Below are 25,054 nucleotides of genomic sequence, written 5' to 3'. Positions count from 1 at the left end.
GGACGGTTATGTTGGGGCTTAGAAAAAGCGTTGACTGTTCACTTGAAATTAATGACGCATATGCATTTTCGACACTTTTCAGAGACACCCAACTAATCAATCGGTTTTAATGAAGTTTTCGACATATTGTGTCCATTGACCATATACGGCTGTTGGTTGGTTGTTTTGTTGTTTAACGCCGCACTCAGCAATATTCCAGCTATATGACGGCGGTCAGTTAATAATCGAGGCTGGACCAGACAATCCAGTGATTGACATCATGTGCATCCATCCACGTTATTGTTACCTGACTACTGTGTCATTAATGGACTCTTCATGCACTTTTTCAATGAACTCTGATTTGTGTTATGTTTAATTTGGACCCCTTGACTCTTTCTTTGTGTATTGCGGAGAATGCAATATCGGCATTACAATGCATTTTCATTCTAATTCATGGAAAATGATTTCTGTTTATTAATTAATCATCATAAATCTCACATATGCCTTTGTTTTTGGTGTTTGGTCAAGTGAAGTCGGTGAAAACTTTCTTTTGACCGGTAGTTTATATCTAAATAGTGAGTCTTTTTCAATAACCAACATCGTGAATCAGCATGGTTATAATTCTATATCAGATAGTTTTGAGTATTTACTTACATATTATCAATTGTGGCTCACGAGGACACGGGTGGTCCAGTCGCCTAAGGCGCCGCGATTCGCTGTGCAGAGCTGCGTTCCTTGGGCACGCCAGAAACCTAAGATTGTGGGTTCGAATCCCGGTTCACCCGAATGTGTTTCTGGGTTTGTCAGCACCATATCGGTGCTCGTGGGTTTTACCAAAGTTGTAAATGTCAGAGACCTGCATCACTTCGGGCTTTCCTCCCACATTAAGCTGACACGCCGTGATATAACTGGAATACTGTTAAAAGCGGCGTTAAACCCAACTCACTCACTGACTCATCCATGTGCATATCCATTGCAGTAATGTACATACAAGTAAATTTGGTTATAACAAAATAGGCGAATGTGTTAAATATAATATATCCTTACCTGTCATTGATGAGGTGAAGTGAAATGGGGTTTAACGTCGCGTCCAAGATTATTGCACTTATATAGCGACGTGCATGCACGTGTGTGTGTGTGGCTGCTTGTACTAGACCGGACTGATACCGATTTATAGTGCTAGCTCACTGAGATACCATGCCGCAGTTTAACATGAATATCCCACTCAGACACAGTATACTGACTCCGGGCCGACCAGTCCTTGTTTTAGCCCCTTAATGCCGAGCGCCAGACAGGGTAACAACAAGTACCATCTTTTAACGTCTTTTGGTATGACGCGGTCGGGGATCGAACCCCGGACCTTCCGCTCTTCGGGCGGACGCTCTACCACTAATCCACGGAGACGGTCTTGTCATTGATGAATTGACATCGGACAATGAACGATAATTCCATATTCTAATTCAAAATATAAATAACTTCTTCATGGGAATGTGCTGGTGTCATTGGACTTACATTTAGTTCCAGAAATACAATTTTCGTTGTTAAAATTAAAAATCTACTAAATTGAATCCAAATGGAGCCAACAAACAATGCTTGATTTGAGGGCCAGAACTGAGGCAATCTTGACTTGCCAAATCATTCTTGGTTTGAGTTGGGAGTCCTTTTCAAATTTATTCTCTAGGGTCTGGGAGACAGACTACGGTGTGAGTATCGCATGGAGAACTGATGTAGGAATAAAATCTACATATATAAATATATTGTATATTTATAAACTTTGTAAGATCTCAAGGTCATGCACAACCATTAGTCGGGAAACACGTACAATTCTAAAAAACGCACCCAGTGCATTAAACAAAAGGGGCATGGAGCTGCACGTACTGCACGTGCAGCAGCACTATGAACGGTATTAAAATGCAGGGTTTTATGATTGCCTGGCATCTGCGTGAAAGGACGACCACAGCCAACTCAACCGCATCAAAAATACTGCGCAGAATCTCTGACCAGACCGTAGGAAACCATTTAAGAGCAGCAGATCTACGAGCAAGACGTCCTGTTCGATGCGTCATAATGAGTTGACAACAACGACTGCATTGGTGTCGTCAACAGAGGGTATGGCCTCAAATGCGATAGAGAGATGTCTGGTTTAGCGACGAATCATGATTTCTCCTCCATCGACGGGATCGAAGAGCACGGGTCTACTGACGTCGGGGAGAACGTTACACCGGAAACTGTGTACAGGAAGTGGACAGGTTTTTTAAGGGGGTAACTTTATGATGTGGGCGGCTATCTCTCATCATGGCAGGACAGGTTTGGTCCATACCCAGGGCAACCTTACGGCTCAACGATACATCAACGAATTTCTCCTACCACACGTCCTCAAAATTGCAGCCAACGGAAATGGTGTATTCAAGCAGGACAACGCTCGACCGCAAACAGCACGGATAACAAGAGCATGTCTACACAGCAACAACGTCGATGTTCTCCTCTGGCCCTCCAGCACCTCGGATTTGAACCCGATAGAGCACCTGTGGGATGAATTGGATGGACGGCTATGCCGACGTCAACCACAACCCCAGACGTTGCAGCAGTTGGCTTTTGCGTTGCAGGCCGAGTGGGGTACCATTCCCCAGGATGTGATTCGCATACTCGTCTGGGCAGGAGATGTCAGGGCGTTATCGATTCCAACGGGGAACATACGCGTTATTTATGGTAGCTGATCTCCACCATGGACTTTTCCTATGTACCGATAATTGAGATAACTACAATCACCAAGTGTTCTCTCCACAATATTTTGGCTCAATACCTTGTACGGTTCCTCGTATAAATGTATTTTCCTACCTCACACAAATTTGACTTTGCATTTCTTTTTTTTTTGAAGAGTATATACTTTGTTCAAAGGATGAGCCAATAATACGTTGCTTGCTTGCTTACTGTTCTCTTATTCAATGGATTAATTTTTAATAACCTTGGACATCATGAAAATAGTTGTCACGTATGCTATCTTAGGACCATTCAGACTTAACACCTATGTGAAACACTTGCAAAAAACGTATGTTGTCAGTCGAGAAACAAACGCGATATTTCTTTTAAAATATTAGATTGTTACAAAGGCCCTTGACATCGAACACGTTTCATTGTACAGCTGCAGATACATTCCTCGAACAAGGTAACTGACTGATATTATATTATTGATAGACATATATAACCTTATAATCCTATCGGGGGCACGGGTGGCCCAGTCGTCTAGGGCGCCGCGATTCACTGTGCAGAGTTGCGTCCCCCGGACACGCCAGTAACCTATGATTGTGGGTTCGAATCCCGGTTCGCCCCGATTATGTTTCTAGGTTTGTCAGCACCATACCCTTGCTCGTGGGTTTCACCGAAGTGGTAAACGTCTGAGACCTGCATCACTTCGGGCTTTCCTCCCACATTAAGCTGACACGTACGCCGTGATATAACTGGAATACTGTTAAAAGCGGCGTTAAACCCAACTCACTCACTCACTCACTCATATTATTTTGTCCTTTCTGCGTGTCACCACCGGTTTTCAGTGATCCATTCATGTAATTTTCAAAGCTAATTAACTTTTTTGGGACACAGGTGGTCCAGTCGACTAATACGCCGCGATTCGCTGTGCAGAGTTGCGTCCCTTAGGCACGCCGGAAACCTATAATTGTAGGCTCAATTCCTGGTCCGCCCCGATTATGTTTCTAGGTTTGTCAGCACCATACCGGTGCTCGTGGGTTTCACCGAAGTGGTAAACGTCTGAGACCTGCATCACTTCGGGCTTTCCTCCCACATTAAGCTGACACGCCGTGATATGACTGTAATACTGTTAAAAGCGGCGTTAAATCCACCTCACTCACTAGTCTACTTTTAGCGCCCAATGGAATCTGTTTTGTTGGATATTCGAGACTGGTTATTCTCTGGCGTTGATGTTTCATATTTGAACTTTCTCAAGTTGTACCATTGTTAGCGTTATATATATTTAAATATGATTCTGGTTCTAGAATGGGGTGACCTATCAATTGCAGGAGGTGGTCAGTTTCAATTAACATTCACGGAGATTTCTTACAAGATTTATTTTTGTTTGAGAAAGTTACGTGGAGATGAGTGATAAGTGGAAATATGTAATCAAACTTTAAAACCTTATCTTTATTTCGCACATGTATTATGATATGTGAACATATGAAATACATAAATAATTATAAAACATGTTTTAAAACATTCTCAACTGTAAGTTATTACACTTAACACGTTTGTGTTTGACAGTCTCAATGAAGAAAGGTAACACGCATCTGTGATATGACTAATTGCAATATAGATTTAAATATTGTTTTAGAATAAACCATATCTTTGTCTCATACATGTATTAGGATATGTGTACATATGAAATGCACGAGTCTTTATCAAAATATGTTTTTAATCATTCATAACTGTAAATTTGACACGAAACACGTTTGTCTAGTCGGGGTCAGTGATCAGAGGGAGACAAGCACGGTCATGGGAACGTGGGAAACGTTGACCCAGTTTCCGTGTACCAGTGAGTGAGTGAGTATGGTTTTACGCCGCATTTAGCAATATTCCAGCAATATCACGGCGGGGGACACCAGAAATGGGCTTCACGCATTGTACCCATGTCGGGAATCGAACCCGGGTCTTCGGCGTGACGCGCGAACGCTTTAACCACTAGGCTACCCGACCGCCCCTTCCGTGTACCAAGGTATGAACACTTTCGTACAGCGTGAATAACAGCAGTTAACATACGCTAAGTATTCGTCAGGTTACTCTCGTAGAGAAGTATAAAAAGTATGCACTCACAACGTTGTAGGTTTCATCCTAATTTCTCCACAGATCTAGTTAATTATAAAATTGTATTACAACGTTTGATGTACAAACCATTTGTATGCCATTCCGTACAGCCATTGTGTCGCTGCCATATTTTGCCGTTCAATTCTAGACAATATGCAACACATGTTGCTAACATTTGATGTGCTAACAAAGGAGGTTTGATGCCATTCCATTCAGTTACATAAATAAACAGTTATCATGTATACTGCCATTATGTGTCAATTTAATACCTCTTGTTTCTTAATAACAAAAGCAAATGTTTCAGAAAGTTGTGAAAATATATTATTAGTTATGTTTTCATTTTGTTTGTTTGCTATTTTTAACATTACATAAGCATTTAAACTCAAATGTGTCATATGCTTATTCCTAATTCTGAAAGTATAACAGGCAATTCTATTGTTTTCTTCTTGACTACATATCTATGTGCTTATTGTGACAGTATAGGTATCTAAAGGTAGGTATACCACAAACTTTCTATAAGCTAAAAACATTTACATGTAATTTAACAAACGGGGAGGAGAGACCTATGTCTCCATTACCAGCTATATTGGAGATACGTTTACTAACACCAAGAAAGAATTTACAGGCTCTATTTTGGATCAGATTAACTTCTCTGTAGACGTTCAATCCCCATGTACCAGTTCCATAAAACATTACCGGCACAAGACTTTCATACAGTTTCATAGCAACATCAAAAGACATATCCCATCAGAATAAGACTTATCGGATGTTTCAGTGACTTCATCAGTGACTTCAAAAGGAACTTGGCCATTTTTACCATCAGCTAGTCCGATTTTTCCAATTTTTTTCCAAAAGTCTTTTTCATTATTTTGATCAAGTGACGCAGCCACACTCGGTGCACACCCATGTTCAACGAGTGCTCAACCCGTGAACAACTCGTTGAGCACCCGTGTCACATGCGTGTTACACGCGTTCTCAATGCGTGTAAGGGGAATGAACTTCTGGGCAGTAGTGTATGTTCTTATTATGACAGTATAGGTACTCGCATCTAAAGGTAGGTGTGCTACAAAATTTCCACTCCCTTTGTTGATCCTCTGGATCAAAGTCTTCTTGTTCTGTTGAGCTTCAGATTATTGGCTCAGCACTGATGCATTGAAAGATACAAAATAGAGATGGGGGACAGTCAGAATAAGTCTTTCAGTATGGTACTGCTGAACAAGCATATTAGGCCATGAGGAGCACCTGAACAAGTTATTTCGATTGCAGTTTAAACAACAAAAATGATGAAGGTTACCTACCACCACTGGACATGTGTATAAAACACGCAGAAGTAGACGCACATCTGTCACTGCAATGTTGAACTAAAGGCAGCATTCGGAAGGTAATTATAAGCAACAGATGCTGGTTAACGCTGGAAGCCCGTCACTAATTACGCACAGGACAGAGGGCTCACTCTGGAGATTGATATGAAAATAGTGCCATGGATTGAATAAGCTTCCGATAAGCATATTGATAACCACCTGCGGTAGGTAAAAGTATTCGACGTGGTCAGTGGACGCACACACGTGTCACTGAAAGAGATATATACACCCATCTGGAAAAGTAATTAAGTAACTCCTAACTATATATTTCGAAATATAATAACATTTTTATAAATGGTAACCTGTATTTATTTTCCGAAAAGACACATTTCGTGTTGTTTACAGGGGGGCTTCCTACTTAAGAAATACAGAAACCGAAATCAGTTAAATAATGACATCTTTTGTAACTATTCTGTGGCAATAGTTAATCGACTACTCCCCCTTCTAATGCTTCTTCTTCTTCTTCTTCTTCTTCTTCGCTTCGTATGATGCGTAGGCGGTGGGGGTAGTCCAGTGGTTAAAGCGTTCGCCCGTGATGCTGAAGGCCCGGATTCGATTCCCACATGGGCACAATGTGTGAAACCCGTTTGTGGTGTTCCCCGTCGTGATATTGCTAAAAGTGGCTATATATTCTTCAACAGACACAAAGACACAAAGACACAAAGAAGTATGTTACTCCCACAAAAGATCTCAGATTTTCCCAGAGGACGTGACTATTTGCGCGTCAACACCTTACATCATACATTTATTATATGACATATATTTTGGAGGGGCGGTCGGGTAGCTTAGTGGTAAAGCGTTCGATCGTCACGCCGAAGACCCGGGTTCGATTCCTGACATGGGTACAATGTGTGAAGCCCATTTCTGGTGTCCCCCGTCGTGATATTGCTGGAATATTGCTTAAAGCCGCGTAAAACCATATTCACTCACTCACTATATTTTGGAAATAAAGGTGACGTAAAGCCATACTAACTCACTCGCTCGTATGATGCGACTCAGTCCTTGTGGTCAACCCTAGGAACATAGAGTGTTATTGCACTTACCATCGATAAGCGAAGGAAAGTATCTTGGACATTTATGAAAAGGAGGTTAATGTCATATATGTATTTATTTCTGAAAAGTACATTGAAGCTCGGAATATATGAGACTAAAGAGTTGTGTTTCACTTTTTTTCCAGGTGTAAGAGCACAGCTGGCAAGAACTTTTAAGAGCTTGAGCGACATTTTGTTTTCTCTCATCACGTCATTTTGTGATAAGAAGTGCCACATTTCTCTTAATTTCCTGGCAAGAACAAAGAGAACCTAAGCAATGACATGTTTCTGCATTTCACCTTTAACGCCGCTTTTAACAGTATTCCAGTTATATCGCGGCGTGTCAGCGTAATGTGGGAGGAAAGCCCGAAGTGATGCAGGTCTCAGACGTTTACCACTTCGGTGAAACCCACGAGTACGGGTATTGTGCTGACAAACCTAGAAACATAATCGGGGCGAACCGGGATTTGAACCCACAATCATAGGTTTCTGGCGTGCCCAAGGGACGGAACTCTAGACAGCGAATCGCGGCACCTGTCTGGGCCACCCGTGCGCCCCATAGCTAAAATAAAAAGAACTAGCTCGAAAAAAAATTACTAAAATTTAATAGCGGGAAGCCTTTTTCACAGAATACACCACAACGTTGGTAAAATTCTGGTAACACTGGTAAGTTCACTTAATCTGTCTTCGGAAGGGTTCACGCTGTCTCAGTCGTCTAAGGCGCAGAATTTCGTTTAGTGGAGCTGCGTTCCTTAGGCGTGCCAGAAACCTGTTACTTGGTTTGTCACTGTTATACCCGACTTCGTGGGTTTCATCAAAGACCTGCATCACTTTTGGCCTTCCTACCAAATTAAGCTGCCGTGCCGTGATATAACTTAAATATGATTAAATGGATACATATACTCATATCTAATGCCTCTTCTTGTATTGTCCAAAATGGCCACCTCTCTAAATTTTTCATGAATGAAAGAGGTTGTAGACAGGGTGACCCAATTTCCCCCTATTTGTTTCTTTTCGTAGCTGAAATTCTCGGTATCATGATTCGTAATAATGAAGATATAAAAGGTATACTTCTACACGATATTGAACACACATTGGGCCAATATGCTGACGACATCCAACTTTTTTTAGATGGCTCGGAAAAATCATTAAAATCAGCCATGAATACACTTGAAACTTTTTACAAAATCTCAGGATTAACTTTGATGAACTTTGAAAAAACCAAAGCAATATGGATAGGCAGTATGGCTGGTAGCAAAGTCCGATTTTGTCCTAACTTAAAGCTAGATTGGCATGATGGCAACTTTTAAGTTTGGGGCATATGTTTTAATGTTGACTTGAAAGACCTTTGGGTAATCAACACTAAAAAACGCCTGGATAATATCTATTGTATTATAAGCAAATGGAAAAAACGTAATTTGACTTTGATGGGTAAAATAACAGTTGTTAAGACTTTAATTCTCTCTACCCTTGTACATATTTTTTCCGCTCTCCCAAATCCATCAAAAGCTTTTATTGATCAGTTGAATAGAATTCTTTTTAACTTTATTTGGAGTGGCAAAAGAGATAAGATTAAGAGGGATTATTTGAAAAGGAATTACAGTCAAGGTAGATTGAAAAGATATTGCGAAAGATATTGCGAAAAAAACATTAACTATGACCTTGCTAGTTTTCAGCTGGCTCATATCTACACTTTAGGTGCCAGTTTGCACAAGAATTGGAAAATTGTAAATCCTTTCTGGAAAGATACCCTTATAGCCTGGAGTGACTTTATGCATTCATATAACTTTGAAGACTTAGAAAAAGCAGAAACTGCTTCCCAACCCATATGGTTAAACCATTATTTTAGAGAACCAGTATTAGTTTTTAATGACTGGTTTAAAAAACGTATAGTTACAATAAAAGACTTGTATGATGAAAACGGATGGATCCCTTTCCCACGTTTACAACAACTTTATGATCTTAAAGGAACTTTTCTCGACTATAGCCGTATGCTTTTTAATATTCCAAGAAGTTGGAGACAAAATATTGATAAAAATCTACATTCCTCTTCTAATTAATCTCACAGTATCTCCTTGGATTTATGATCTTACACGTTCTATTAAAGGAACAAAAGTGTTTTATAATAAACTGATAGGGAATTCCCTCCCTCTCCCCAAATCTTGTTTGAAATGGGAAAATCAGCTAGGATGTTCTTTTCCATGGAATCAAATATTCAGTGTATATTTCCATTGGTTAAAGGACACAAAACTCAGGGACTTCCAGTTTAGATTTATTCATAAAGTAATATTTACTAAACGTGAGTTATTAAGAATGAAACTTATTGATAACGATGAGTGTTCTATGTGTCATACTCACAAAGAAAATGTATTTCATGTTTATATCGAATGTCATGTTGTTAAGAACTTCTGGTCAGATTTCTGTATTTATTTGACTCATATCTTGCATAGAAAAATCCTTATAACTGACAACGAGCTCCTCTTTGGTACCACTGATGTATTAATTAACCATTTGATTGTAGCTGCTAAAAGATTTATCTTTGTCCAGTGTATTAAGAATGAAAATGTTGACTTTGTTGCTTTTAAGAACACAATAAGAAGTATCTATGACGTTGAATATCATATTGCACGTAGAAATAACGACTTCTCTGCCTTTAATAGAAAATGGGCTTTGTTTACTCAAACTGCAAAATAACTTATTCACTTGATGTTTGCAACATAATTTGATGTACCATAAATACCGCATCTTCTTAATTGTATACATAAATATGCCTTCATCTGTACCATGATGTGGATTTTGCCCTAGGCCTCCTCTGTACCATATCCTCTTGAGAAGTACCTGTATTCATAAAGCTGTATTGCCTTTCGAGTGCATATGTATCATGTGAATATGACTGAATAAAAATTTATAAACAAAACAAAACTTAAATACTGTTGAAGGGGTGCTAAACAAACTCTCTCTCCCGTTGTTTAAACTAAGGAAAATGTGTTGCAATGGTTGTATTCTAAAAGTCATTATCCGCGCCCTTTGATGTTGTTGCATTAGTAGTGGACCCTATTGTTGTATTGTTTATATCTCCATCTAGTGTTACTTTCATTGCAGATAATGAGCATGATTTCGAAATGTAGAAAGATATACTGTGTTATATTTTATTTTGCCATCCTTTAAAATACAACATTGTCAACATTTAAACCATGCATAGTGTAAAATAATTATTCGAATTCCTGTAAGGGGCAGTGTTTTAGACGGAAATGTTTGTCGGGTGGTTCTATTCATCAGACATACGAAGTAGACAGAATATAAGGACAACAACTTCTTTAAAACTGTAAAGGTGACGTGTCGGTATAGATCCTTACACCGTTGTCAAGCAAGACTGAATGAGGAACATTGTACAGAATATATATAGTAGGTGGAAGATGAACAGTAACAACAATTGCATACATGAGTGGGATATCATGCCATCAATCAACAGAGAATAAGGCCCTTCCATCCCATCCGCCTACTATGAACTCATTAAGCAATAATCACCACACGCCTATGGAAACTTATCCTGTTATTTGGCTTATTGTCCCATTGGCTTCCACCTATGTGTTCTCTGTCCATCATGTGGTGACAGTATTATCCTTCTGTTGTCATTACGTACTCATGTTATCCCACTCATCTATGCAGTTGGTGTCAGTGTTAATTCTCTTCTGTTGATCATCCGCCTACTATATATATTCTGTACAATGTTCCTCATTAAGTCTTGCTTGACAACGGTATAATATTAGTTACGGTGTCTTCAGTTGCCGTATACGGTGTCATATTAGGTTAGCAGAAAAATATTGGGCGAGGCGTCATACCAATATTTTTCTGCTAACCTAATATGACACCGTATACGGCAACTAAAGACACCATAACGAATTTATTGTGCCGAAAGGTTTACTCTATTTGGTATCTTTGTCGCACATGTCATGTCAAAGCTTAAAACTCAAAACTTAACACTTACAACCTAAGAAGTTAAGGTCAAAGGGAGACTACTCTTCAAACCTCAGGGGCCAAACCTTGTTGACAATTTTAAGTTTATATAATGTTAATAAAATCACGAACATGATCCAAAAACATAAACGTCTTTGCACATCAAAATTAATTATATTAATTAGAATTTTCATGTGAAATATGTGAGGTGGGTGTCTCCGCGCAAGTGAATAAGGAATGTTAGTTCGTGTATGCCTGGGGTGACATGAACCGAATTGTAGGTATTGATGGGTGTCCGTTGGTTTGTAGTAGATATCAGTTTTCAATTTAGTATCTTCCTTAATTACAAGGACGTCCAGAAATGGAATTTCGCTCTCGCTAGACTCCATAGTAAAACTGGTGGAAGGATGGAGCTTATTAATAATATCCAGAAAAATGTCTAAATTTTCACGGGTTGAGTGCCAAACTAAAAAGCAGTCGTCCAAGAATCGCTTCCAAGTTTCGCGCACATGTTTGGCAATGGATTCTGACATGGAATCGTGTACCTTCCCGTAAAGAATATCCTCTATGTAACCCATCACAAGTGTAGCGTATGTTGGGGCGACTTTCGTTCCCATGGCCGTTCCCTTTCTTTGATGATAGAATTTTCCGTTGAAACAGAAGGTATTATTTTCTAAGACTAATCTTAAAGATTCCACGATGAAACTTTCCGAAAATTCAGTGTCGATAGCCTCAGGATGTTTTCTCAGCCAAAACTGAACTGCTTCCAATCCCAGATCATGGGGTATGTTGGTAAATAAACTCTTCACATCAAAGGTGGCTAGAGTCGCGTCAATAGGTACGGCATGGGGCAGCTGGGAAACAAAGTCTACATCGTCTCTTACAAAACTCGGTACATGCTTTGTTAATGGTTTTAAAATGATATCGACGAGATTACTTAGGCGCTGAGTCGGGCTGTTCGGTCCTCCGACAATCGGCCTGAATGTCAAATCAGGACAGCTGGTAATTTCGATATACTCCGCATTCTGTTCGGCAATAGCATTATTTATCAATTTACTTTTATGGATCATGGGTAGTCCATAGAAATTAGCCGTCTGCGGGTCACTGTTTATTAAGTAGTCTTTTTCTTTAGGGTGTAGATCTCCAGAAAAGTCATCACTATGTTTTTTAATCTTCTTAATTACAGCTTTTTCAGTATTATCTGTTTCAATGTAAAATTCCTTGTCTTGCAATAATTCATAAATTTTTTATTCATAATATTCCGAGTCCATTATTACGACTGCGCCGCCTTTATCTGCTTCCTTAATAACAATCGATTTGTCATTTTTAAGATCCTCCACAGCTTTACGTTCTTCCAGTGATAAGTTGGGATGGCACTTCCTGATGTTCCGTAGATGATATTTCTCCAGGTTGTATAAGTAGTCATCAAGGTATTTATCCCTTGATATTTATTTTACAGGGATAAATACCTTGATGACTACTTATACAACCTGGAGAAATATCCTCTACGGAACATCAGGAAGTTTGGTGGGGGTGAATAATTATGAATAAAAAGTTGATACATGGTATGGACTCCAGCCTCCCATGATTTGACCCCAACTTCAAGGCCGTGCGCGCGCGTGCCTGCGTGCGTGCGTGCGTGCGTGCGTATGTGCGCGTGTGTGTGTGTGTGTGTGTGTGTGTGTGTTTCAGCTCAAACCTTCCGGTGACCATTGTTGACAGTTGGTGGATCAAGGTCAAGTGACAAGTGGCAGGTTGGTCAGCATGCAGCAGGAGAACAGCCTCACGTCCCTGTCGATAGCAAGCAGGAAAATGATTGTGGTCTGAGGCCATTTTAAGTTGAAACTTTAAACGTGTGTCCAGGGATGTACTGTATAAATGCGACAACAATTACTACATCTGTTTGTTGTGTGCATGCATCGTTGTCTGATCGGATGTTGTTGTACGACGCGGATGCAGGTGTGGTCATTTTGCACCAGAGGACCGAAATAGAAGACCACTTGACTGCACAGACATCTTGCCTTAGAATATCAATAAAAGGCAAATACAAACTGGGCGCAGTCTAGCATATGTGCTGTGTTGTAATCTCACGTGACTATCAGTTGGAACAAAACAAGATATAGTGTTACACTGTGTGTCAGAAGACAGTTTTCTTCGTGAGTATAACATGTTTCTGTTTTCTTAACATTATTAGACAGCGTTGAGATTAACGCTGATTTCAGCAAATGATTTATGATGGATTGGCGTTACACTTTGTGGGAATTTAACCTAGCCCTTCTGGCCACGAGTGAACGGTTTGACCACTTAGCTTTCCCTCGCCCTAGTATGCCAGTACTCCTTCAGCGGCACCATCAAACACAATCTCGCCACGCTTCCTGGAGCTACAAAAACACAGACCATTTTGGTAAAAAGTAAGGATAAGATATTTGGATGAACAACTTCTTTATTACAATTAGGAGCGACGTTTCGGTGTAGGTTCTATCAAGCAAGTGATGATAGCGGTGTTAGAACCTACACCGAAACGTCGCTCTTTAATTGTAATAAAGAAGTTGTTCATCCAAATATCTTATCCTTACTTAGTGGTCCAACTTCTAAATGCCTCTAAATGAAGTTATTTTGGTTAAAGAGTGGCCATTGTGGCTGGCGAAAAGTTGGGGTGTACAGGACAGTTACGGTTTTACCGTCCAACATGATGTCGTTCCTCTGTAATTTGTTGTTTGTTTGTTGATTAGCGCCGCACCCAGCAATATTCCAGCTAAAAGACGGCTCCTCAATAATACAAGTGAAGTATCTACTTACTTCTGTATTTTTCATTTCATTATGAAGTGCGGAACATTTCTTTATTCATTTTGTCTGCGCTTGATAAACCGTTTTGCTGAAAGGGGATTGGTACGTATGAGGGGGAAGGTGTGTGTGTGGGGGGAGGGGGAGTTATCATTGAGTCATTTTTTTCTTATTGCGTTGGATTTCCTATTTCCATCATCTTTGTAAATTATCCCAACAGGCTTTGTCATCAATAATTTTTGTTTCTCTGCTTTCATCAGTATTTTTGTATTTGAGTGTGCTGCAGGTTCTTTCTTGATAAATAAAATCAGATTATTTCGGAAATAGTATCTACATTACACGAACTCCGTGTTGAAGGAAGAATATTCTTGGTACGGACTGTCACCTGATCTTCTAAAAAAACTCGGATTTTATCTCTGGTCGTGTGCACAGATATCTAGTTCGTGTTTCAGATGACCATCCTATAAAGTCCCTGACCTCTTCATGGTTGTATATCAGTAATTGAAATATGTGCCAAGTACATACAAACTCGAAACAAAACAGGTTACAATGGTTTAAAAACTCGACAAAATTGGTTTTGCTCTCTGCCTGAAATCATATTCAGCTGTAAGTGTTTCGCCTTCTTTGCTAATTAAGAAGTAGTGCTCACTCCTTAAATTTCAATTTCATTAAACCAACACTATTTCTTGGATTTCTTTCAGAAATCGCCGCCATGATGTGGGGGTTTGCCAGCGTTACCTGCTTCGCCGTATTGATCACTTCTGTGGTAACGACACCAAAAAAAGGCACCGCTTTCACCATGAAGCACCCGACCTGCAACGACACCCAGACACTGTCAGACATCAGCTGGTGGTACGTGTGTTTGCGCCACGTAACGTTTGTATATATATATATACATTATCACGTACATCTTACCGGGTACTGGCCAAAACGGAGACCGCCTCCGTGGTCTAGTGGAAGAGCGTCCTCCCGGAGAGCGGAAGGTCCGCGGTTCGATCCCCGGCCGCGTCATACCAAAAGACGTTAAAAGATGGTACTCGTTGTTACCCTGTCTGGCGCTCGGCATTAAGGGGCTAAAACAAGGACTGGTCAGCTCGGAGTCAGTATACTGTGTCTGAGTGGGGTATTCATGTTAAACTGCGGCATGGTATCTCAGTGAGCTAGCACTATAAATCGGCATCAGTCCGGACTAGTACAAGCAGCCACCCAAACACACACACGTACATGCACGTCGCTATATAAGTGCAATAATCTTGGACGCGACGTTAAACCCCATTTCACCTCACCTCACTGGCCAAAACGACCAACGTGCTTGCCGTAAGAGGCCACTATACTAACGTGATCGGGTGATCAGGCTCGCTGTCTTGGTTCGAAGCGTATATATGACATCAATCATTGGCTTCACTGGTCCAGACTCGATAATTTGCAGACCGACGTCATATAGTTGAAATTTTCCTGAGTGCAGCGTTAAACAACGAACAAACAAATCATTCATAATCAATAACGATCGGTTTTAAATCACGCTTTTTAGCTCTCAAATACGTATTTATGAATTTAATACGATACAATAAAATTATCCAATGCGGATACCATGTAAGCATTATCCAAAGTGTCCTTCTAGAAAAAATGCCACGACTCCTTGCAACGTTTAATTCTTAATTACAGACTTATGTGTGTGCTCTGTCGCGGCAAACATGATGCCAAAGAGAGTCAGATAGTAGATTGATGTTACTCAATTTGACTTCCCCTATAAACCTAATAAGTATTTATTCGGATTTTCTGTCAAAAATGTATGAGGCCGGCCATTTGAAATTCGCTGCTCAAAAAAAAGATAAGATTGTTTTTCTGGAAAATAGTGTATTGTGGGTTTTGAGGGAAGATTGTACATATTTGAAGCTGTGACCCAAAGTATTCTGGCCCAAACAAAACTATTAAACGGTCGGGCCGTTTACCAAACCGTATGTAGGACTAAACTAGCAATACAGTGTTTCCGAACATTTGTTACCTGACCTATCAATCGTGACCTCTCTACACCAGGTATAGCTGGGGAACGAATGACAACAAGCTCCATGAGATGGGGTGCCCTGCCAGAGGGGAGTTTGTACCCATGTTCTGGGGAGGAGGTCATGTCGCCAATGTTAACCTACCCAGCTCCGCAAGCCATGTCCTCGGTTTCAACGAACCTAACGCTAGGCACCAAGCCCACATGACGCCCAAAGCAGCCGCCTCCCACTGGCATCAATTGGAGTCTGTTGCCATGGGCAAATCCCTTATCAGCCCCGCTCCAGCCCGATGTAAAGTCCATGGCAACAACTCTAACTGTGTCATGGAGCCATTTGAATGGCTCGACGAGTTTTTCAAAGAATGCGCTGGCTGTAAAGTCGACTACGTTGCCGTTCACAGCTACACTTGCGGCGCCGACAATGACATGCGGTTCCTGGAGACAGTCCACAACCGTTACAAGAAACAGGTCTGGTTGACGGAATTTGCTTGTCCCTACACAACTTCTCTCACCCATGTTGAGAATTACATGAAAAGGCTTATACCAAGATTAGAAAGTGCTCCGTTTGTGGCTCGCTATGCCTGGTTTGGGAACCGTATTATCAAAGACGGCTCGTTCATCCACAAAGTCAACGCATTGCATGAAGACAGCTCTGCTAAGCTGACGGCGCTGGGAAGGCTGTATAATACACTTCACTAAATCATCTGAGTCCAAATGGTTGAAATGTAATGTAATGTAAGATATTTGATCTGAAATGATTAACCTTTTCCAATAAATCATTACAATGATGACTGGTTGGCTATTATGTCAGGAAGTTTCTCGACTTGTTCAAACGGGGATGGGGCGGTCGGGTAGCCTAGTGGTTAAAGCGTTCGCTCGTCACGCCGAAGACCCAGGTTCGATTCCCACATGGGTACAATGTGTGAAGCCCATTTCTGGTGTCCCCCGTCTATATATTGCTGGAATATTGCTAAAAGCGGCGTAAAACCATACTCACTCACTCAAACGGGGACTCTTTTACAATCAGAAGTCTGGGTTACTCGTAAGCATAATTTTTCTGATCCACAAACACACATACTTGTCTGACACATTTACATATTCCTACCCGATTCGTCCAAAAGAAATAATAAGGGCAAGATAGTTAAATGTCACGGCCCAAACATTTCTTCTGGTTGTAGGCTCGGCATAAATGATGAAAATCGGGGACTTCAGTCCACCAACAGAAACATCGGCCCATATCAAGTTCACATAAAACGTCAGAGAATATTTGTCAAATACCGCGTCCGTTGAGCGTAAAAGGCAACATGGTGGTGGTAATTATATGAATGGACCACTAAAAGTTATTTGTGACCATGATGATACCAGCTCGACGACACCAGTGAAGTCACCACAAGAGATCTAGTTTTGTATCCCTCTCTTGAAGTCCACCTCTTTGATATGAGTTAAATATTACCAAGGACGGAGGACAAATAGTATGAGCCATATTGAAATTATTGTCCGACTGCTCATTTCTCCATGTGCCGTTATGATTTGTGTTTTTTTGCTTGTTAAATGCCGAACTCAATATTCAAGCTGTATGTCATCGTCTGTATGTATGTCGATCTACATAACTGGTTCATAATGACATCATTCAACAACTTCCGTAGGCATCAACACATGATACCGTTAGCTGCCTCGTATGACACGAGTGGGTTGCTTAAGACAACTTCTAGCCCTGGTCTTCTGAGGGTGTGTCATTATGACATATCCCATGCAGTGGTCATTTATGAAGAACATTTAAGTTTTCCCCTCCACATGGCCTGTCATGCATGTATGAATGTGTGGTGAAAGGAACATGATTTGGTCATGTTTGTTGTGCGGCAACTCCTGTTGTTTCTCCTGAACTGTTACATTTAGTAAAATATTGCAGAAAACATCAGGTGATCTGAGGCTGAAACAATTTACCAACTTTGTATCGATACTTAATGCAATCAATCAAGTGAATTAAAATTTGTAATTATAGGCCTATAATTATTGTAATAATTACATAAAAAGTAAAACAATAACAGACTGTACACAATTTAATAAAATCCTTAATGAAGAGAATTATACAATCTCCCAAGGGATGTTAGCTTGGAAGAGTCGGCTTCCAGAAGACTGTTCTCCTTGTGGATGAAGTTATCACCATGCGTTATCCGAGCCTGGAACCAAGCGTAGCGGGCGACAAACGGAGCAGCCTCAAGTCGAGGGATGATAGCTTTCATGTAGTTTTCAATATGGGATAGGGAGGAGGAATAGGGACATGCAAACTCTGTGAGCCAGACCTTCTTGTGGTACCGATGGTACACGGTTTCCAGGAACCTCATGTCGTTGTCAGCGCTGCAAGTGTAGCTGTGGACCCCCACGAAGTCGACCTGACAGCTGCTGCAAGCTTTGAAGAAGTCATCTAGCCATTTGTAGGTTTCCTCTGTACATAGTCCTCCAACACTGCCACATCGAGCAGGAGCCGGGCTGACCAAGGACATACCGTGGGCCCCTGATTGGAGCTCCCGCCAGTGCGAGGCAGCAGCTTGAGGGGTCATGTGGGACTGGTCTTTGTGGTTGGGTTCGTTGAAGCCAAGAACGTGGTGGGAGGAGCTTGGGAAGTTCATCTTCTGACCCCAGTAGCCCCAGACCATGGGCACGAACTCCCCCCGGGGCTGACCCTGACAGCCAAGCTCATGATGCTTGTTGTGATCCATGCCCCAGTCATACCTGTAGCAGGAGGATGATCATGATCAGTTTACACTTGGTGTTCAGTAGATCGTTTACAGGTGCTGGTCAGTAGATAGTGTTGCTAGAGACTTAGTGTTTCTCTGGCGTTGACGTTTTATATTTTCACGAGATGGCAGTAGATATATGAAACCCTCATTAGTATAGACCTCAGTAGCTCCGATCAGTCGGGACACAATTACAAGAGGCGACTAAATTGGACCATTGGATCAGGTTCTAATGGGTTGATTGCGTGGCATTGTACCCGACGGGTAGGACGTTGTCAATGACAGGTTCAGCTTTACTATTAAACTGGCTGCCGCAATATAGCTGCAATTGCGACCAATGCGGCCGTAATCTATACACACTCACGCATGGTATATTTTACCAATATGGACACCAGATGGTCCTGACCTACCACCAGCTGACGTCATGGAGGGCCTGTGTATCGTTGCAGTGGTACGCCTTCATGTACAAACACACCCCTTTCTTCGGAGTACCCGCCACCAGCAGAGACGTCCCCAACAGCCACACACATAGAAGCAACAACATCTCTTCTTCGTTCTGCAATCTGAAACAACAAGGCATACTTAACTTTAATGGCTGTCTACCCACCATCATAGTATTTCCCAGTCTTTTCCTACCTGTCACGTCCCCAAGTGAAACCAGGAAAGCCCAGATTTGTTTATGTTACACAGGTTGTCGCAGGCACCTAATCCATTATACGAGTCTTTTGAACGTATAACCCAACCCCTGAGTGTTTCCCCTCCCACGAATTTCCGTCACACACCACTCCCCGGCCTGGCTCGCGGGCTGGCCTAAGGCTCTGCTATTCGCTATGCAAAGTTGCGTCCATGAGACATGCCAGGATCCGCAGATTCGAATGACTGATTCACCCTCAATATAATCCATGGTTTAACGGCACCATACCCGAGTTCATAGGTTTCTCCATCGTGATAGACGTATGTGAACAGCTGTGTTTCGGGTTTTATATAAAACTGACACGCCGTGATATTACTGAATTACAAGTAAAACAGTCTTTAACCCATTTACCCCACTGGCCCACACGTCCCTCTGAGAAATGAACAGTCTATATATGATCCGTAGTAAATCGACCGCCTCAGTGGTCTAGCGTCCGCCCGGAGAGCGGAAGGTTGACGGTTTCATCCCCGTCCGCGTCATACCATAAGACGTTAAAAGATGGTACTTGTTGTTACCCTGTTTGGCGCTGGCCCTCAGTATTTAGGGGCTAAAACAAGACTGATCGGCTCGGGTCAGTATACTGTGTCTGAGTGGAGTATTCATGTTAAACTGCAGCATAGTATCTTGAGGTCAGGAACTAATTAGTCCTGTACATGTCTAGCAGAACACACACGCACGCACGCACACACGCACGCACGCACGCACGCACACTGACACACATACACACACATGTGCACGCACGTCGCTATAGAAGAGCAATAACCTTGAACGCGACCTTAAACCCCATTTCACCTCACCGTAGTGATTACTGCTTGATGTCCTTTTGTTACGGGCTGCCTCCCTGGTCTAGTGGAAATAGCGTCTGATCACACACGCACGCGCACACGCACACGCACATGCACATGTACATACCTCATCTCACCTAACCTTTTCTTACGATGAAGGCAACATTTCAAGTTGGTGTCAAGGACACGTTGCCAGTCTTGAAGTGCCTTTACACATATATGTCTTTTGAAAACAGCTATTTCATCGTATAAAAACTCTTTCGATATGTTCCAAAAACAAACGTAGGGTATAGATTATAATCACAATCATTACTGAGCAGCTGAATGTTTATTAACAAGATCGAGCAAATATTACACAGAGTAAATATAGCGCCTACCTTGTTTGAGTTACAGGACTGATAAGACTAGGAACCCATCTGTTCTGTTTACATGGTTTGGCCTGGGGACAGATAAACAACATACAGACACAATCAAGCCTGATCTTATATCAGTTATCACTGAAACGCGTGTCTTAGAATGTACTGCCTTACATGCACTGTTGTCAGGACTGAGACAATTGAATAACCCGGATGGAGGTGCGGCCATTTTGTCCAGGTTCAGAATGTGACCGCCTTTCCTATCTTGACTTAGAATATGCATAGTCAACAACAAAATCGACACAGTCTTTGTGCTATCTTGCAGTCTCTGATTATCAACAGGATCAGACCGAACCCAGATCTAGTGGTTTACTGTATGTCACAACAGAGAAATCCCTGTGAGTATTACAGGTTTGTTTTTGCACAATTAGTTCAACAGCATCATGTTCTATGCCGGTTTTACCAATATTTCAGCAGCAATATCACGGGGGATAAAACTGAAGGGCGTCACACATAAGAGGCATCAGCAGAATTAAACTCTAGTCTTCTGGTGGCGGTGAGCTATCCCCTCCCGTTTTGACTGTAATTCTTTAGTGTCTCGGAAAACACGATCGCATCGCACTTCCTGGAGGAACTCAACATCGACCACTTTGTGATTTTGTTGTGATGTCGATGGATAGTTCGATGGAAGGGCCAAAGAAAGTTTACCGAGTTTTTTTATGTTAGTGAAAAGTAAAAGATTTGATGTTGTCCAATTTAATTTAATTGTCTGTTTAACCATCACTCAGTCCTGCAACAGTGTGTCACAAGTTATCTGTGGCTGGGTATTTTTGTGTTAAAATAAAATGGTTCATTGAAGACTGGGGTAAGAAATGAATTTGCAACAACATGACCCCTACCATGTTTGAAATGTTGTAAATTTGTGCCGAAAAAAGCAAATGTATAGATTCTCAAAAATAAGATGTCTGAGATACCCATCAGCAGTTGTGTATTTTGCGATTTATTTTCTATTTTTAAAACGTTTCACATCAAATGATACTTTTAAAAAAATGAAGAAGTATTCTTACTAAGCGCCAGGACAGTTCACTCTAATATAATATTGCTCCCTGAAGATATTTTCATTTCAACCTTGAACTATACATAGTTTTACACATAAAGCATAACAGAAAAAACTTTTTACCTGTGTGGCATGTACGCTTTTACTACAACAGAAATCGAAATATCTGCCAAATAAGTACAAAGGTTACCACGAAGTGTCTTGCCATTGTTTCAGAAACTTGACAAGGGAAATTGTACCATGTGCTCAACATGTTCTTTTGTAGGTGTAAGTGTTTGTGTCAGGATCTAATGCTCGTTTGGTTGGTCGGGTAGCCTAGTGGTTAAAGCGTTCGCTCGTCACCTCGAAGACTCGGGTTCGATTCCCACATGGGTACAATGTGTGAAGCCCATTTCTGCTGTCCCCCGCCGTGATATAGCTGGAATATTGTTAAAAGCGGCGTAAAACCATACTTGCTTACTCACTCACTCAAATGCTCGTTAGTTAATCCAAACGTCGCCTCGATTATAGCTGCTGGACTGTCGGCACTACACGAATGGCAGTGATTTCACCAAAATGGTAAAGTATCTAACACATATTTTTCAACCAGCCAGTTTAAGAAGAAAATTTTATGGATTTCTTTCAAAAATCCCCGCCATGACGTGGAGGGTTGCCATCGTTACCTGTATTGCCGGACTGATCTCTTCAGCGGTAACAACACCAAAGAAGGGCATCGGCATCAGCATGAAGCACTACCACTGCAACGACACGCAGACACTGTCGGACATCAGCTGGTGGTACTTGTGCTGTGGCCTATTTTAGCTTTTCATAACCTTGACTTAAATAGTACAACGCACATTAAGTGCCACGATGGTGGTTAAAAGTAACGGTTAAGAACCGACCATGTGATATTGTGTTTGGTAAATGAGTATTTGTTTATCAGTCTGAAGCATAATTATTTTTATTTTCAATTTTATTTATATTTTGTTTTATCGATAAAATTCTACGTTTATTCCATAGTTATCAGGAAAATCTTTGATTTAGTTGCTGGTGTCCACATTCTACCAAACAGGCGGGGTCAGGTACTATAGAAGCATATGGCGTCATGCCATTCCCACATGACTTCATATCATTCCAGAGTGACGTCGTATTTCTCTGTGATTTGAGGGCGTTAATGAATAAAAAATTACAGTAGCCTGTAGCCAGAGGTGTCAAATGGTAATATTTCAGGGCATTTAATACTCAATTCCTCTCGACAATCTGAAAACACATACATGTAAATGTATATCTCCTACACAATCATCGGGAAAGCTGTATTTCCGGATAACGAGATGTCAGAGCAACTGTAATAGTATTCCCAGGGGCGTTAAAACTCAAATCACTCACTCACCGACTCACTATCTTGACCTCTCCACACCAGGTACAGCTGGACTACACAGAACGACAAGGTCCAGGGGATGGGATGCCCGGCCAGAGGGGAGTTTGTACCAATGGTTTGGGGAGCAGGTAATATCGACCATCTTAATATACCGAGCTCCGCACACCACGTTCTCGGTTTCAACGAGCCCAACGAGAGACACCAAGGCCACTTGACGCCAAAAGAGGCTGCCTCCCACTGACATCAAGTGGAGGCTGCAGGTATGGGCAAATCAATCATCAGCCCCGCTCCAGCCCGATGTAACATTAACAACACCAACTGTCTTATGGAGAACTTTCAATGGCTGGACGAGTTTTTCAAAGAGTGCAATGGCTGTAAAGTCGATTTCGTTGCCGTTCACAGCTACACTTGCGGCGTCGACAATGACATGCGGTTCCTGGAGACGGTACACAACCGTTACAAGAAACAGGTCTGGTTGACGGAGTTTGCTTGCCCCCACACTACTTCTCTAACCCATGTTGAGAATTACATGAAACGTATTATACCTAGATTAGAACGCGCTCCATTTGTGGCTCGCTATGCCTGGTTTGGGAACCGCATTCTCACAGACGACAAGTTCATCCGCAAAGTCAACGCATTGCTCGAGGATGACTTGTCGAAACTAACGGCTCTGGGAAGGCTATATAATTCTCTTCACTAAAATTCAAATGTCGAAATGGTTGTGGTGTACTGTTATCTAGATATTTGATTTGAAATGATTGATTTTTTTCAATAAATCAGGAATATGATAACTGTTTTTTTGTATGTTTTTTGTTTGTCATAAAACGCTGAACTCAGCAATATTCCAGTTAAATGACGGCGGCCTGTGAATAAGTCTAAAACAGACAATCCATTGATATGAACAATGATTCACGCCGTCGGGAACGATGACAACCACGTCATCCAGCCTGACCGCCCGATCTATTAAGTCTCCTCTCATGACCAGCATCACGGTGTATGAATATAAAAACAGGCTCACAATATTCGTCGATGCATAAGGTGTTCAGATATGAACAGTAGCATGCCTCTTTTATCGGCAGAAAAGTGTGGGTGGCCCAGTCGTCTAAGGCGCCGCGATTCGCTGTGAAGAGTTGCGTCCCTTGGACAGAAACCTATGATTGTGTGTTCGAATCCTGGTTCGCCCCGTTCATGTTTCTAGATTTGTCAGCACCATACCCGTGCTCGTGGGTTTCACCGACGTGGTAAACGTCTGAGACCTGCATCACTTCGGGCTTTCCTCCACATTAAGCTGACATAACTAAGTGATATAACTGGAATACTATTAAAAGCGGCGTTAAACCCAACTCACTCACTATGTTTGCAACAACAATTGATCGATAATCTCCTTTTTAAACTCGTAGCACCGTTACATCACTCACTCAGGATACTGGAATTTGTTTTTGAGACAAAATTTGTTTTTCAGTAACTACTCGTTTACATTCCCTGCCCCCGGGATATACCACTTGATATCATTGTCGTTGTGACCGTAACCAGCTATTACGGGCTAAATACTTCCTTGAGTTGTGAACGTCGGCTTGATATAGATGTGAAACTGAAAAAAACCGCTATTGACCCTGAACATAAGGGTAATAATGCTCACAGTATAAATGTGGCTCGAACTGACAAGCAGAGGATCTCGACAGTTTAGAGGCGCAACTCCGGATCATCGGGCGACCCGTCTCACCGACATGTGAATATAAAGCAACAAAAACATTTCCAAAATCATAAGACATCTCTATCGAAAGCACGTTTAATTTACTCTTCCCACTTCTTCAATGAGGATGTTCGCAAAGAGACGAACATATCCGGTACCAGTGGTGGCACCCATCACAAACACATGCAAAGGCAAGTCAAATACTCATCCGGAATAAACACGGGAACATAATATATTATGGTACAGGTCAAAATAGGGAATTGTATGGGACATTATTTTGCCACTGTAGCGTCAAATTTCGGTATGTACTTCACATGACTACCATGACATTGTTTTAAAGCTCTGCTGAGGCATTGAATGTTGTAACCTTCATCAAACAAGTTTTGAGCGTATAAGTTCATGACATCCTGAAGGACGGCAATATAAATCATATGTTGCAGCAGTCCAG

The 25,054-nt window shown here is 41.5% G+C and overlaps 2 protein-coding genes and 1 pseudogene across 3 annotated transcripts; 2 read left to right on the top strand and 1 right to left on the bottom strand.

Annotated features, from left to right (window-relative positions):
• Window positions 1-13,215: 13,215 nt before the first annotated feature.
• On the top strand, window positions 13,216-16,714 carry LOC139470126 (uncharacterized). 2 transcript variants are annotated; one of them, XM_071252423.1, is made up of 3 exons: window positions 13,216-13,296; window positions 14,626-14,776; window positions 15,962-16,714. In XM_071252423.1, exons 2-3 carry the CDS (start codon window positions 14,637-14,639, stop codon window positions 16,623-16,625), a joined length of 804 nt encoding a protein of 267 aa, XP_071108524.1. In that variant the 5' UTR covers window positions 13,216-13,296; window positions 14,626-14,636; the 3' UTR covers window positions 16,626-16,714. The 2 variants fall into 2 exon arrangements, with proteins under 2 accessions (XP_071108524.1, XP_071108523.1); XM_071252422.1 differs by lacking the exon at window positions 13,216-13,296 and adding an exon at window positions 14,431-14,530.
• Window positions 16,715-17,985: 1,271 nt separating this feature from the next.
• On the bottom strand, window positions 17,986-20,616 carry LOC139470255 (uncharacterized). The gene is made up of 3 exons (XM_071252598.1): window positions 20,521-20,616; window positions 19,075-19,227; window positions 17,986-18,659 (listed from the first exon to the last, which is right to left on the bottom strand). Exons 1-3 carry the CDS (start codon window positions 20,601-20,603, stop codon window positions 17,999-18,001), a joined length of 897 nt encoding a protein of 298 aa, XP_071108699.1. The 5' UTR covers window positions 20,604-20,616; the 3' UTR covers window positions 17,986-17,998.
• A 1,576-nt stretch (window positions 20,617-22,192) lies between these two features.
• Window positions 22,193-23,632, top strand: LOC139470265 (uncharacterized; annotated as a pseudogene).
• Window positions 23,633-25,054: the final 1,422 nt, after the last annotated feature.

Source organism: Haliotis cracherodii, unplaced genomic scaffold (genome assembly GCF_022045235.1).
Source record: "Haliotis cracherodii isolate W230 unplaced genomic scaffold, xgHalCrac1.p SCAF_20, whole genome shotgun sequence".
In the NCBI taxonomy this organism is placed as follows: domain Eukaryota; kingdom Metazoa; phylum Mollusca; class Gastropoda; order Lepetellida; family Haliotidae; genus Haliotis; species Haliotis cracherodii.
Note: the sequence above shows the minus strand (reverse complement) of the source record. Positions and strands in the feature narration are given on the sequence as shown.

Bases quoted from the DNA above. Each gene is read 5' to 3' on its own strand.
- LOC139470126 (XM_071252423.1), top strand. From the start codon at position 14,637: ATGATGTGGGGGTTTGCCAGCGTTACCTGCTTCGCCGTATTGATCACT. The intron at 14,777-15,961 runs GTACGTGTGTTT...TCTCTACACCAG, and splicing joins CTGTCAGACATCAGCTGGTG to GTATAGCTGGGGAACGAATG.
- LOC139470255 (XM_071252598.1), bottom strand. From the start codon at position 20,603: ATGTTGTTTATCTGTCCCCAGGCCAAACCATGTAAACAGAACAGATGG. The intron at 19,228-20,520 runs GTAGGCGCTATA...TTGTTGTTTCAG, and splicing joins AGTCCTGTAACTCAAACAAG to ATTGCAGAACGAAGAAGAGA. The intron at 18,660-19,074 runs GTAGGTCAGGAC...CTCCTGCTACAG, and splicing joins CTCCATGACGTCAGCTGGTG to GTATGACTGGGGCATGGATC.